Source organism: Lagopus muta, chromosome 4 (genome assembly GCF_023343835.1).
Source record: "Lagopus muta isolate bLagMut1 chromosome 4, bLagMut1 primary, whole genome shotgun sequence".
In the NCBI taxonomy this organism is placed as follows: Eukaryota; Metazoa; Chordata; class Aves; order Galliformes; family Phasianidae; genus Lagopus; species Lagopus muta.
This window is the reverse complement of record NC_064436.1, coordinates 10,716,441-10,730,307: the sequence shown is the minus strand read 5'-3', so window position 1 is coordinate 10,730,307 and position 13,867 is coordinate 10,716,441. Positions and strand designations below refer to the sequence as shown.

At 35.8% G+C, this 13,867-nt stretch overlaps 1 protein-coding gene and 2 long non-coding RNA genes across 4 annotated transcripts in view; 2 read left to right on the top strand and 1 right to left on the bottom strand.

Moving 5' to 3' along the window:
- Positions 1–1,684: 1,684 nt before the first annotated feature.
- On the top strand, positions 1,685–13,317 carry LOC125691591 (uncharacterized). Its single transcript, XR_007376175.1, has 4 exons — positions 1,685–3,402; positions 9,362–9,409; positions 11,155–11,218; positions 13,090–13,317. It is a non-coding gene; the product is annotated as an uncharacterized LOC125691591 (long non-coding RNA).
- The window catches only part of IL15 (interleukin 15), a 26,422-nt gene continuing 21,483 nt past the window's right edge, over positions 8,929–13,867 (bottom strand). The window contains exons 3-7 of one of the 2 annotated variants that reach the window (XM_048941082.1): positions 13,344–13,453; positions 12,068–12,149; positions 11,608–11,649; positions 9,849–9,992; positions 8,929–9,271 (exon numbers count right to left, since the gene is read on the bottom strand). In XM_048941082.1, coding sequence (XP_048797039.1) covers positions 9,161–9,271; positions 9,849–9,992; positions 11,608–11,649; positions 12,068–12,149; positions 13,344–13,453 — 489 coding nt within the window. In that variant the 3' untranslated portion in view covers positions 8,929–9,160. The remainder of the gene's footprint in view (positions 9,272–9,848; positions 9,993–11,607; positions 11,650–12,067; positions 12,150–13,343; positions 13,454–13,867) is intronic. The other variant, XM_048941083.1, reaches the window with a different exon arrangement.
- The window catches only part of LOC125691592 (uncharacterized), a 7,014-nt gene continuing 6,609 nt past the window's right edge, over positions 13,463–13,867 (top strand). The window contains exon 1 of the long non-coding RNA XR_007376176.1: positions 13,463–13,852. This is a non-coding gene — a long non-coding RNA (uncharacterized LOC125691592). The remainder of the gene's footprint in view (positions 13,853–13,867) is intronic.

Genomic DNA, 13,867 nt, shown 5'->3' with positions numbered 1-13,867 from the left:
TAGTTTTTCACATTCCTTCTGTACACCTGATGAAGCGAGTATGACATCTGTCACTGTCTGTCTTACATGAACTCCCTATGATAACATGCTCACTCTAATAATAGCAGCACTTGTATGCATGCTTGCCTTCAAGGCCTGAAATGTGATACAGCTGCTATAAAATTTCTATGCTCTACTGCTTTTCAACAGTCAGCCTCTACCAAGATAAAAGGAGGAGAGTTAACAATATGTCAGGATGAAAGCAGCATCTTGTGTATAGGTACATCTTGCCCAAGCAAGGATATATTGTTATTTGTCTACAGTGTAAGTCTATAGGGTGCTGCAAACTGCCTGTTTAGCTTCTCTCTAAGATGGCAAAGATGAACTGGTATGTTCTGAACAGTCTGTACCTCATCTGCGGTGCTTTGAGGGTCAACCTATGCGAAGATGAGGAAGGGAATGGCAGCCTGTGCATGTAGTCTTAATCCAAAGCAGATGTTTTTTTTCTACCTTCACATCTGCCTCAGGTCTGCCAGCAAATCAGCAGAAAGCTTCATTTCTCTGGCATCCCAAGATCTGTTCAGGTTCTGCTTTTGATCCTATCCTATCTATAACCCATCAAGAGTCTTATCTTTGCCCTTCTTTTTTGGGGGAAGCTGATGGGAAGGAGAGGGAAGGATGTTGATGCGAAATTAAGAAAATGTTTTTGGAAGTATGGAAGAGGGGTGGGTTACATATCTTGGATGGGCTGATAGGTATGAGTTGTTCTTAAGAGGATGGTAAGTGCAGTGGAGAGAGAAGAACATGCCAGAACAGGAAAAGGCTTAAGAAAAGGTAAGGGAAAAATCCTTGTCACTCTGCTGTTTTTGAAGTGCCCTTCAGGCCCAGGGCCTCTGCCTCCATTTTTACTTACTGTCTTTCCTTGTAACTGACTGCATGCTCCCAGTCCTACGCAGTTAAATCTGAGCTCTCTTCTGACTTCTTCCTGCATTTTCTGTCATCTGTTTCCCCATGTAATGCCTTCCACCCTGAAAAGTACAACCCTTTTTCTGTTTCAGAACAGCAACGTTTTGTAGCTATGTATCCGTGACTCTCCTCAGCTGTAAGATAGTTCAATAGCTGAAGTGGGGGATCATCGTTTGCTAATACGCATGATAATTAATACACTGCAAACTTCTTTACTGTTTCTTTCCTGCTGTAAGGGATGTCTTAACAAGAGAGAAGAAGGGTTACAAGCTGACCTCAGTTAGCAAATAATTACTGCAATATGAAAGAAACTAGTAGACTTTGCTTTAATGCTGAAACTTTAAACAGGGATCATGAAAAAACACTTCAGTTCTGCAAAAAACTGTCCATTCCATCATGAAGGTAAGGGTTTTTCTTGTTTGCTGAACAGTAAGTATGTCTTTATTGGAGTCTGTTTGGAATGTAATTTTACAACGTAACGTACTCAAGTAATATCAAGTACAGCTCTTTCAAAGGAAAGAACTTGCAGAAAGGAAGCATTCTTAGGTATTACCCCAGAGGAAACTCTTTCCAGTGCCCAGCGAGAGGGACATACCCAAGGTTAAATATTCAATTATCAAATCAATTGTTAGTTGGTTACATTCCGGTAGTGAACAACTTGGAATTACAGATCAGATTGTCATCGATTCCTATGCTGTGTTTTAATGTGCAGTGAGCTATTTTCTCTGTACTATTCAGTTTTGCTTAATTGCCCATACCGTTGTTAAGTACCAAAGAGAGTCATGGGATTTTGGATTCAATCTGGGAAGAGCACACTGAGCAATTAAATGCAGATTTTCTAATCTATCTTTACATTTAAAATGTTGTAGTCTTCCATCAAAACATTAATCCAGGTATGACCATTTAAACCAGAAAATCTGTATGCAGGCTTCTATTGACCATCAAGCAGATGTTCACCCTACTTAATATGCATAAGATATAATGTGAAAACATTAGTTCTCTTTAAAATTGTTCCCTAAGATGGAGAACGACCATCATATATAAACACATACTGTCATGTCTGCAGTCATAATAGTTTCAGCAGGCTGAGGTAAAGAATATTATTTGCTGAAGGAATTATGACAAATTTCATGCAAATTACAGCTAATTGTTTTCCTGTCCTGCATGAAGAGAATTAGTTTTTGGTGGTCATATCAGAACAAACTCAGGAAATCATTCACTGGTAGCTCTGATTATTTCATAGCCAGTCTCTGTCCTACAGACACGGTCTAACCCTGAAGACTTAACGTATACATGGAATTTTAGAGAATTCTTGAAAAACCTAAGCCCTAACTGAAAGAAATCCATGAAGAGAGAATATGAAGGACGTGATAATCAAAAATTGGTTCAAATAAAAAAATTTTTTTTTTAATTTAACCCAAAATCATTTAAGATTTCCTATTGGAGATCTATTTAATTGTTAACAGCAGGGAAATGTATAGTAAAGTTGCAGAAATCCTGGCCTAAGATTTACAGTAATCTGTATTAAAATATATTTTGAGAAAGTTTTCAGAGTGGGAGTTTTTTGAAAATTTTCAGATGGATTAAAAGATGGAGTAAAAAGTTCCCTCAAATTTGTATATATTTTATACTACTCAACTCTCTGTCTTAAGACAAAAGAAGCTTTCAGGTCTTTCAGTTAAGGAAAAAAGTCTCAAGTGTATGGTGGGTTTTACAATTATTTTTGTATAGCAAAAATGAGTCAGTAAAACTCTTTGTAGAAACATAGCTGAAGGTATGTATCAGTTAGAAAATAGTTTTAGTCATTAGTCTTAGTAATTCTGATATAGTCAAGATTTTTAATGTTGAGTTGATTTTGCAGTGTTAATTTACAGAGCCATTTCAGACTTGAATTATGTTGGTAATTTGTTTAGATAGTGAAAGTTGAAAATTGCAGTAATTTTTCTGGTAATGCTGAAGAAAAACACTAAATTTCCTTGAAGTCCCTGAAGAAAGCTTGGGAGTGTAATGCATGTACTGTCTGCACTGGTTCCCCCACCCAGCATTATTCTAGAGCAGAAGAAAAATGGAAACTATTTCGTTACGCTTTTATTGGTGTTCATTTCAAACTTTGCACAAGACATCAGTCATCTTACAATAAAGCTGTAACTTGTCTAAAGGCTTGTTTCTAAAGTTGAAATAAAATTTTCTGTTATGAACTGTTTACAACTCTGCCTAGAATAAGAAAAGATCTAATCAGAACCTTAAACATGAATAGATTTCTGAGCTCTCTTGGATATGTTTGAGTTGCAGCAACAGCTGTGAGTGAATATTTATTGAAGTAAGCATGTTTTTGTAGCAGAAATGTCCAGCTGTACTGTTCGAATTCCAGCGTAAGTCTCAGAGTCCTAAATATTCTGAAGAAACTGGTCTGGAAGACTTTCTGGCAGCATCTAAGGAGTTAAAAATCTTTTTAAGGTGAGCATTATTTTGCTTTTTGTGAGGATCAAATATTTTTGTCAGACTTTTTTTTTTTTTTTTCCCCTCCCTTCCCCAACTAAAAATTATAAAATTTATTTCATGTAATAGTTCTTATAATTGATTTATTTCATACATAGTAGTTTTTTTACAGGAAACCTTGATGCAGAATTAGGTTTGCCTAGAGATATGACTGTACTCTTCTGGAATGGCTGTTTCAGCAAAGCTCATATTGATGCCCAAAAATACACAGATAACCGTAAGCATTCCAGCTTTCACAAGATAAAAATTGGATTGCCAGCACTGAAGCTGTATTCACTGTCTCAGTGGTAGCTACTGAGAATGTTGGAGAGCTTAATTAAAGCAGTTTGGCAGAGAGAAAATGATGCGGTCTGGAAAGACCATGCTGTGCTAGAATTGAGTGAATATTTTTCTTGCATGGGGATGCACGTGGGAAGAAAGGAATAGACACGTATTTCACAAGTCCAGTGCTGTTTCAGCTGCAGAACCTATGATGGTCTTCCTACTGGAAGCAGTTAGGGTGAAAATGAGTGATGTCTGTATGTTTAATCAGAGGAAAATAAAGTGTAAGATCCTTAAGTATAAGAAGACTGTAAAATAAGTACATACACCATGTGCATATCTTTTTTTAAGTCATTCATAAACAAGCGAATTCATGGCTTAGGTGACTGTTAAAAGCAGTGTCTGGATGCATGTACTCCTTAATTCATACTCCCTGCTTCTGAGAAGCTTGAGGTTTGTTATCTCAGCATTCATGGACATGATATTCAGCCAAGGAAATTGCTCTCTCCTGTTCTTTTATTACTGAACTTCTTAGGGTTTTGTCAGTGGTGGTGGTGATGTTGGTCTTAGAGTACCTTTAGTTGTTAGAGAATGCAGTTACCAAGATGGTTTGCAGTTGAAATTTTACACATATATAGGCAGGAAGACAGAAGGCTCTGGTTTCAACATATGGTACACCTTGTTATAAAGGAATAGGCTTTTTGGTCGTGATTTGTAGGCTTGGAAGGATATAGCTAGAAGTTTAGAGAGAGGAGTCAAAAGTATCTGTGTCTAAAAGTATCAGTGTCTAAGTTATAAATCTGATCAGTTTTTCATGATGTTTCTGATGCACATTTGTTACTACAGATGGACTCCAAATGGAGGATGAAGGCACACACATCAGTTCATTTCTTTGCTTCACAAGATGATATTCTATAGGTTTTGCCCCATACCTTGGACTCATGACATTTCTTCAAATGCTTCTCTCCACATTAAACGTCTATCTGAGGCTTTAAAGCCATTACCCAGTTTTTAATTTCTGAAAAATCTGATTTAGATTCAGAGGTAAGAGTACCAGGATAGTTATTCACTTATATGCTAAGGTTAAAAAAAAAAGCTTATTAATCTTCTGTTATCTCTAAAGAAATTTCCCAGAAATCCACTTGACTTCTGCTTATGTTCTAACATCTTTCCTTATGCTAGAAGTTTCTCACTTTTGGAGCTAGTGGTTTGCCTGTGCCATGCTACAGATGACTCAGTCATTTGAGCAGATATTTTCTTCTTTATTGTTTCCATATATTTTCTATACTTTTAGAAATCCAAATGATTCCTGACCAGCTTGTTTTGTAAATGAAAATATCACCTCCGATAACAACATTCAGAAAAGGGCAAGGTATTAGTAGGCTTACTGCATTAAAGCTTAAGTTGTTGGCTATTGGTCTAAGTAAGTCTTTTGGCAAGAAGATGATAATTCTTCTCCAGCATATGTAGATTTTGGAGGAAAATAGCTGTTTAAAGAGGCTGTTATTTTTATTGCAAAAAAACTTGAATTAACCCTTTTCCTCATAATCTGCACAAGTAGCACTCCAAAGAGAGCACAGTATCAAAATTTGTTTCTTTGCCTCTAGAGAAGCTCTTTGCATACTTCTTTGCATATTTCATTGTCTCTTTAAACTTTTGCCATGTGGAAAGTGGATCTTGATGTATGTTTCTAACAGGGTTTTTCTCACATAGCGGTACAAACTAAGATAGATAACCTGAAATTTCTACGGAGCGCACACCAGCTACTTCATTGTAGGTAAAGAATCCACTTTTCAGAGTTACATTTTTCTAAGAATAGTGAATCTCCCAACAGGAGAGGTAGCTGCTATTCAGAATTTGCCTTTTTCCTCTACTATTCATGCTCCTGGCTTTCAGGAAGGTCTCATTTGAACAAGCATCGGCAATCACTTACAGGGACCCCTCAAAAGGAAATTTGACTGGAGATTCATACTGTCACTCAGGTCAAATAACGAGTCACCTGTTTCTGCCAGGGAAAAACAGCTTTTGCTGGCTCTTGAGATGGCTGTTGCCCATGGCTACTGCCAGGTGAACTCATTACAAGCTTCTCACTGAGGACATCTTGCCCATTGAAACAGCATCACCTTGGTTAAAGAAGGAACAAATGAACCAGTGCCTGCGGGTAATGATTATTTATTATAGATGTATGCATCCATGAAACTAAGTATCTGTGAAAGGGCCAGTTAGTAGGCAAATGCTTACTTCAGAAGAGAGTATTCCTTCAGTGGACTCAGCAGTGAATATGTCATAACGCTAGCTTAATTAAATCACTGTATAATCTTAGAAATTGAACTGACTAATTTAAAGTTGTGTGGAAACTGTCAGATGCTACTTCTAAGGACCAAATGTATACGGTGGAAATGAAATTGATAAGATATGCCATACCCTGAATTTACAGAAGACGGCAAGACATTGCAGAAACTGATATCTATTGATCATGCTAGATCATGTAGATAAACAGCTAAAAAGAAAATCTGGGCCATAAAAATTATTGGTTGAATTCTCTTTTATGTTTTAAGAAGCTAATGATTATTATATAAATGTGAGGACTTTCAGACATTGCTTAAGATATCTGCAGAGGACCTGACCAACAGGAGCTCAAATATTCGGATGTACAGGAAGTGATATTCTATTGATGAGAAACTAATATTTGTGTTCAGTTCAGAGTCCAATAAAACAAAGCAACAGAGGATGACAGGTACAGAATTTCTTGTTGTACTAGTACTACTTGCATTATCCTGTTAAAATACATACAAAAATATGGAATTAAATGCTAGGTCAAGATGCAGAAATATAGAAGATATAAATTATTGCTAAATAAGTCAATAACACAGAATTATGTGCTCTAGAACTTTTGCAGAACTTATTTTTCCTTTGTAGAGTTGTAAAGGTAGAGTTATTTTTCTTTCCAAACCTAGAAATGCACTGCTGCAAATCGCTTTTTCCTGAACTAAGTTGGATTAATTGGAGATAATACAGTATTAATCTTTTTCTTACCATTAACCAAGAGTAGTTGGAAAACATTAGGTCCTAAGTGCCACGGACATGATAAGAACTTGTGCAGAGGAAATACCTCCTTCTTCCTGGGAATGTTTACTTGGAAAGAAGACACCCTAGGTTCGGTTTTACTGTTCTTCTTTCAGTTGCAACAAGCCAGATCAGATGCATGCATGTCCTAGTTGTATAGAATATGTTTCTCTGGATTGTGTATAAATTTCCCAACCAAAAAAACAAAGAAACAAAATGAAGAACAAAACATAAACCATCCAAACAAAAAAAAAAATCCACCAACCTAATGTGGTCTTAATTTATTCCATTCTTTATATTGATTTTTTACCATCATAGCATTTCAAACACAGTAAAACTTCCAGCTGGCAGCATAGTTCTTAGGAAAATGAAAGCCTCTGGAGAAATACTGAAGTACTGAACTAGCAAATGGTATTTTTTAATTCTGGAATATCTGAACACAAAGAGGTGAAGTGAAATAAAGCGATTTGTCCTATGCTGAACAGAAGGTGGCCAACAGCACGTCGCAGACTTAACAGTAGTATTTCAGAAAGGCAAGTTCATAATGTTTAACTTGATACTGATAAGCGATTTACAAAAACTGAATAATATTGAAAAATATTGTTTGTCCCATCATAAATACTGCTGACAGTATCTCAAGCTTCCTCAAAACTAATAATAAGAAAAATCCCTTTGTCTTTGATTCCATAACACAGTTGTTACCAGACATTATTTTGCCTATTAGTGTGACATCAATGAAATCACATTAAATGCATGTCATTGTTTTAAGGAACTATTTAAAACATAGAACCAGATTACTTCAGCCAAACTGTGTAATGAACACTTTCTTCCTTGCTGTGCCAAATGATTTGAAGATTACTTCTGTAGTACCTCTGCCAGTGTTTAATCCTAATATTGATGTGCTTTTGAATTTACTTACTAGTTAGTTTACAGGTTGCCTGGAAGGTGCTCCTCAAAGTGGTGGAGATTGACTTTTGGGAGTAACTCAACAATAAGGGAGTAACAAGCAGTGTATTTGTTGCCTTAATGAGATTGAGACTTAGTTTCTGGTAAGCGTACAGTTGAGTGACTCGGTCATTTATCAAACGAAGATGGGGAATTGGAGGTGCCTGGAGGAGAGAACTGCTTATAGTGGAGAGTGGTTGATATGATATGGTTATGAATCAGGAAATAAGTTGTTAACATAGGAGCTGAAGGCTAAATATTCAGCGTTTCAGAGCAGCAAATGACAGGTGACTTTGCGTTCAGTCTTGTCATATGGACACCGTAAAATATAATTATCATGATCGTAGTCTTCTGAATGCAGACTATGAAATTTATGCTCCTCCGTTTTGGTTAGAAGTTGGATTTAAATTTTTGGTAATTGATGAAGAAACTGTAGTATTACAATAATCACAGAATCACAGAATTGTAGGGGTTGGAAGGGACCTCCAGAGATCATCGAGTCCAACCCCCCTGCCAAAGCAGGTTCCCTACAGCAGGTTGCACAGGTAGGCATCCAATAATGAGTGAGCGTGTCAGAGGTAAAAATAACGATGATGATGATGAACAAATGAAGCGTGTTGTATCATTGAACAACAGAACCAAGCACTGGCATTACTTTCTGTTGAGAATATCAGAGTTCTTTTCATACAAAAGATAAAAACAGGAAAGGAAAAATCTTCAAATAAATACTCTGATTTTGGACTTTGAAGTCCTAGGTAAAACAGCTGTCTGGGTTTAGCTGAAAACAGTAGTGAAATGGACATGAGAGAGCCAATGGACGTGTAAGACAAGTAGACCTCAGCTTGTTTTTGTTTAAAAAAAAAAAAAAAAAAAAAAAAAAGGCAAAGAAAATTGTCAGACACATCAGACGTAACAAAAGAGCAAGGGATGAACTTCTGGGAACCCAGACTTCAAAATAATGAATTTCAGAATGCAAATAACAACTACTGCCAGTTGCTTTAATAGGGATAATTCTATATTATAATAATAAAAGAAGAGCTTTTCTCCGAAACTCCATTCAGTCAGCTCTGAATTGATTTTTACAGAGAAGTTCCCACTGTGGATGTCCTTAGAACATCTTCAAAAAATTTCACTGAAAGCTTAGTAAGTTGGACATATTTTCTCTTCAGTGGACTTAATAGGAAATAAAAACAGCTTACATCCAGGGGAAAAAAATGTTAAATTCCTTTATTTTTTACTTCAAATTTGCTATCATTTGTATGTATGCAGTTTTGAAAGCATCACACATTAAAGATATTGTATTATTCTTTGTTTTTTTTTTATTCTGAGCAAATAGGACTAGAAGTGAAGTTCTTTTTAGTCCAGTGTTATTGACAATCTAATTTATCTGAGGTATGTTTCTTGAACAGTCATTGTTCCCAGCTTGTTTATTTTGGTCATGGTATTATTTGCATTCCTTCTGTATAACCTTCACAAAACTCTGTATAAATTCTGTAAAATTTTTCTCTTCATATTCTTCACATTCTTTGCATTTTTTTGATGTTGTGGAATTCAACTGAAAAAGAAAATGCAATAGTAAAACAAGATACTTTGTCTATATGTTCTGATAGAGAACTAACCCTTTTAATTCTGTTTTTGTCCATAGTTACAACACAGTCAATTGCTACAGAAAGCACTGCTGGAGTCTTCTAAGGTATTCATCTTTTGTTCCTGGCTTGATTTCTGAATAGGATCACCTTTCAAGGATACAGTGCTTCAGAGAGAGGTTTAAGTCACCAATCCCTTTGAAAATTGGGACACTTCTTTATTTGCCAGTAAACATACTCAAGTTTAGATACTGAAGTTACAAACTATTATTTATATATACACATTCAAACATTTATGTCTGCATGTCACAAGTATTTTCTTTGATGTGAGTCCTGGGAGTGTTTTTCTACAATCACCAAATACTGCTCTATCCTTTTTATGTGTGTAATTTTCTCAGTCTTATGTGCATGGGTTACTGGTTGATTACCCTTTGCTTTCATATATATACCATCTTGCCTCTTCCAAATCTATGAGAAACAGAATTTCTGATTTTGAAGAAACTATTCTCATTTCCATTTTATCCACAGACTTCTGGTTTTACTTACCTGGTTAGTTTCAAATCTCGCATTTCCATTTTTCCAGATGTTGAATACATCCTGTGTTCTGCTACATTTTTTGATTTTACATTCATGAAGAATCACTTTCATCTCTAAAAAAAAGCATCTCATTACGGGTTCCTGGCATTCTTTCTGGAAAAAAATAAATAAAAGGAAGTTGTAGCTGTTTTAAGATTAAAATGGGATAAGTGAATGTGGGATATAATTTACCAGAAAGTGGTGATTTTTATTTACTTAGTATCTGTTATTAGTATTCAAATACTTTTAAATATCTGCAAAAATTAACTAAGAGCTAATATATGACACACAGGCCAGCCAATTTCCTGCAACAAAGTGAAGCACTATGTCTTGACGAAGAACTCAGGAAAATAATAATTAGGATAGGAATATGGGAAAGAATTAACACTAATGGAATTAAATTAATATTCTTAGTAGTTCTAGCACTTATATTGAGAGATCATTATTCAGAATAATGGAGAGTGGAGGAGAAAAAAGAAGTAGATATATGCCCGTATTTTACAAATAATAAAAAAAAAAAAAAACCAATGGCACAAGTCAATAAAACCCCCACCAAGTCAATAAAACCAAAAAACAAGCTCCAGGTTGTCTGATTTTCACATCAAGCCTTTCCACTTTAAGAAAGTCTTCCTGACATTACCAGCTAACAAATTGGCCTTTATAATATATTAACTTCAGTAGCTCGTTTCAGTCACGAGAATGGGTGTGTGAGTATGGACGTGTATGTTCTGTGGCTTTTTTTCCTATTGTGTACAGGGCTAACTCTACGGATACATCAGGGTCTGCTTTCTCAGGCTTTTTAGGTCCACTGAATGCATCAGTCTTACTATATTCTGCATGCACACTGAGATTATTTTGCACAGATACAGTAAGTCCGCTATTTCTAGGAAATCTCATTAAGTCTGTGTACAGGAATCATGTATTGTGTGCGTTTGGCACAGTCATTGTGTTTATGCTGTCAGGAGGAGGCTGTCTCAGGAGCAGGCTGCTGCCAACTTTGCTACAACAGTGAACCCAGCTCATGTTGCACCAGGGCCATGCTAAAAGTAACGGCTAAGAAGAGGTTATTGGTTGGATTCATGTTCTTAGAGGATTGCATAGAATAAAGACTGAATTCCACAGTAGATTATGGAAAAGTCTCTTCAGGAATGAGTTTATGGAAGCCACAACTTAGTTAACAATTATATTGAAAATGAATTTATTTCTTGTAGGATAAATCATAATCTCCATCAATTACAAGGCTAAATCCTTGATATTACATATTATTTGTTTCTAGGCTGTAAAAGCAGAAAACTGCACTGGCAGATGTTCACAGTTCCTTTCCATATTGCACTTATCAAGTAAGTAACTTCTCTTCTTATTATAGAATTCTAGTGCGTGGTGTTAAATAATAATCTTAGGAGGTATTTTCTCTGTCACTCCTTCAGTTTCTCCAATTACAAATGAGTAGCAACATTATTTTTCAGTGTTTGCTTTGATAAGATCATTTCAGACCATCCCTATTAGTTGAATAATTTGAATAGCAGCTACTTCAGTAAAATTATTTAATGCCAGCTTACATAATTTATCATAAGTAATTTAATTTGCAGAATTCTGCCTTCCAAGGCAAATGATTTGGTTTCTGAAACTTTTCTCAAATGAGTGCTAGTCTACCTTTGGAAAAAATTGCTAGTAAAGAAATTAAGTTACCATATTAGACCAGTTTGAGTCCAATTTTAATTATACTTACATCCTCATCTGTGTTAGCAGTATATAAACTGACATCAATGTCCTAAAAGGAAACAAGAGTTGTAATTGTGAACAATAGCTAACAGGCTTAGAAGTAAACACTAGAGCCATGGATTCAAGTTCAACAGGTCAATTAATCCAGGTACTGGAACACAGTGAGACAGTGATCTGAAAGTGACCTAGGTGACCTAGTAACCTGCAGAATGGGCTGACTCCCATGCCCTCTGCCCCTTTCTTTTTGCTTTATCCAATTAAAGAAATTCTGGAAGAAAAAAAAAAAAAAGAAGAGCTTCATCTCCAGTTCGCTTTAGCTTTCTATTCCCTTAATGACTACGCAAACAATATCCTACTTCATACTCCTTGTCGCTGACTCTCTTTATTGAGTACTGTGCTAAACAGCTAAACGTGTAGTTATGTCTGCTCCTATGATCTTATGAAATAGTGACTTCTTTTGAACTTACTTCAGATGTCTTGATCTGCTCCAAATCTTTCAGAACTTCTGACCACTTACAGTGATTTGCTTCTGTGTTTGGTACATAAGCACTAGAAGAAAAACAGTGACTACTAGGTTAAATAGTAGGTATACACATTGTTTATGCTGAGAAAAGACTTACCAATCATTCAACAAGATAATAAAAATATGTATACATATGTTAATGTGTGGAGCAAGTACATTTGACAACTTGTAAAATCACGGAGCCACACTGTTTAAACAGACAAGGGTATTTTGTGTGTGTGTGTGTTTTAAGCTAATTTTGTAAGACATAATGCAAGAGTCAATTATTTCTTGTAAGTAACCTACAATTCTTTCCATGTATCCCAAAAAATAACAAATTTCTGTATCTCTTACACTGAATTATTTTTCCTTCCCTACTATGATATTTCTGTCTTTAGCCCTGTAGAAATATTGTATGTCATTTTACATCTAATATTTCTTGTGTACAGAAAAGACTCCTCCTGCCCTGAATAAAATTTTGTATGGAGTGAACCATTAAAGGATAGAAAGTAGGTTTCTTTCTCCTCTGGAAGATTATTGCACTGTGAACTGTGATTTTAGTGTGTCCCCACTTTGACCCTTCATTTGGATCCCTTTCAGTATTTCTGTATTTCTGTAAGGCAATGAAAGGAAGACAACAAATTGATTTAGGAAGTTAGTATAAAACAAGCAGCTGTTCACCATTTAGGCCTTAAACAAAGGCTGATAGATAACAAGATTTTTGGGAAAGAAAAATGAAAGAGGTATTATAACAAGAACCGGAGGACACTTAGCCCTGATTTTTCCTTCCCGGAAGACAGAGCAGAAAAGTTAGACCTTAGTAAAGAGATTTGACAAGGAGAGAACAAGTAGGGGATGCTGGCACTAGAATCGGGGTCGGTTTTCTAAGGCAGGAAAGTGGAATCAGAATGGAAGGAAATACCTAATATACATATAAACCAGCATACATATTTAAACATGTGCATGTTGTTTTTTTTCACTGCACAGGAATATGGAAGTCTTCAAATGCAACAGTTCAAACAACTTGAGGATTATCATGGAGATAAAGGCTGAGAGACATGAACTGGATGGAGCCTGAGAAAAAAAAGAATAAAGCAAGGGACCATAGCCTAAAGAGAACTCTAGGACTGCTTAACATGGCAGGAGAGGAAGCAATTGGAAGCCATTACAAATAACAGCTGTAATAGTAAAAACAAGATAATTTGTATTTACTGTCTCATTAATATTTACTTTATAGTTACCATAGGAAGAAGATGGTTAGTCCAGTCTTATTCTTTAAAAGGTAGAAGAAGTGGCTGTTCAAAAGTAGATACAGTTGGTACTGGAGACAAATACTTTTCACGTGTATTTTCTGAAAGATACAACCAAGAAGATAGTGTGTCATAATTTTATTTCACATAATTCTTTTTAGTTCTGCCTGAATTAATCAATTTGACAAGATACCCAATCAAGGCAAGACTACCTGTTGGGTGTTTAAAGATCAACAGATCTGTAGCTTGTAGTCAGTTTATGAAACAGTAGAAAGTCAAATGATTCAAAATTGCAAACTCATCCTGTTTTCCTGTCTGCTCACACTGCAGGCTACTTTAATGTAAGGACATTATTAAAGATCTTTTATTCCATTTTCTATCCTGCAGATTTTTCCCCTGCCGCCCTGTTTCCTGTCTGCCACCCAAATCTTACAAATTACCTACAGTTGTAACATGGTCTACAATATCATGACTGTGTATATGTGAGGTGGTAGATACACGTAAGTCCAGTGTTG